Below are 312 nucleotides of genomic sequence, written 5' to 3'. Positions count from 1 at the left end.
GCCAAAGCCAGCCTGTGGCTGAGCCAACAGGACTTCCCGGAGGGATACAGCCTGGCCATGGTGAAAGCTGCAGCTCAGCAGCTCTTCGTGCTGCTCCGTCACTGGGATGAGAATCTGGAGTTCAACCTGCTGTGCTACAACCCGAGCAGCGTGTAGAGGGGGTGAGGAGAGGGGCTTGGGCAGCTCAGCCAGGAGGGCGCAGGAGCAGGGACCTGTCCTCAAGGAAACACCTCCAAGGAGCTCGGTTCATCTGGACCATCCAGGAAGGAGCCCACTGGCTGCCCGCAGTGGGTTGCTCTGTTTTCAACTGGA

At 60.6% G+C, this 312-nt stretch overlaps 1 protein-coding gene across 1 annotated transcript in view; it reads left to right on the top strand.

Moving 5' to 3' along the window:
* LOC104407777 (von Willebrand factor A domain-containing protein 5B1-like) overlaps positions 1-156 on the top strand; it is a gene marked incomplete at its 5' end in the record, with an annotated part of 24109 nt that extends 23953 nt beyond the window's left edge. Inside the window, 1 exon segment of the mRNA XM_010017153.1 lies at positions 4-156. Within this exon segment, the coding sequence (XP_010015455.1) occupies positions 4-156 (153 nt within the window).
* Between the last annotated feature and the right edge of the window lie 156 nt (positions 157-312).

Source organism: Nestor notabilis, unplaced genomic scaffold (assembly GCF_000696875.1).
Source record: "Nestor notabilis isolate BGI_N333 unplaced genomic scaffold, ASM69687v1 scaffold16480, whole genome shotgun sequence".
Classification (NCBI taxonomy): domain Eukaryota; kingdom Metazoa; phylum Chordata; class Aves; order Psittaciformes; family Psittacidae; genus Nestor; species Nestor notabilis.
Note: the sequence above shows the minus strand (reverse complement) of the source record. Positions and strands in the feature narration are given on the sequence as shown.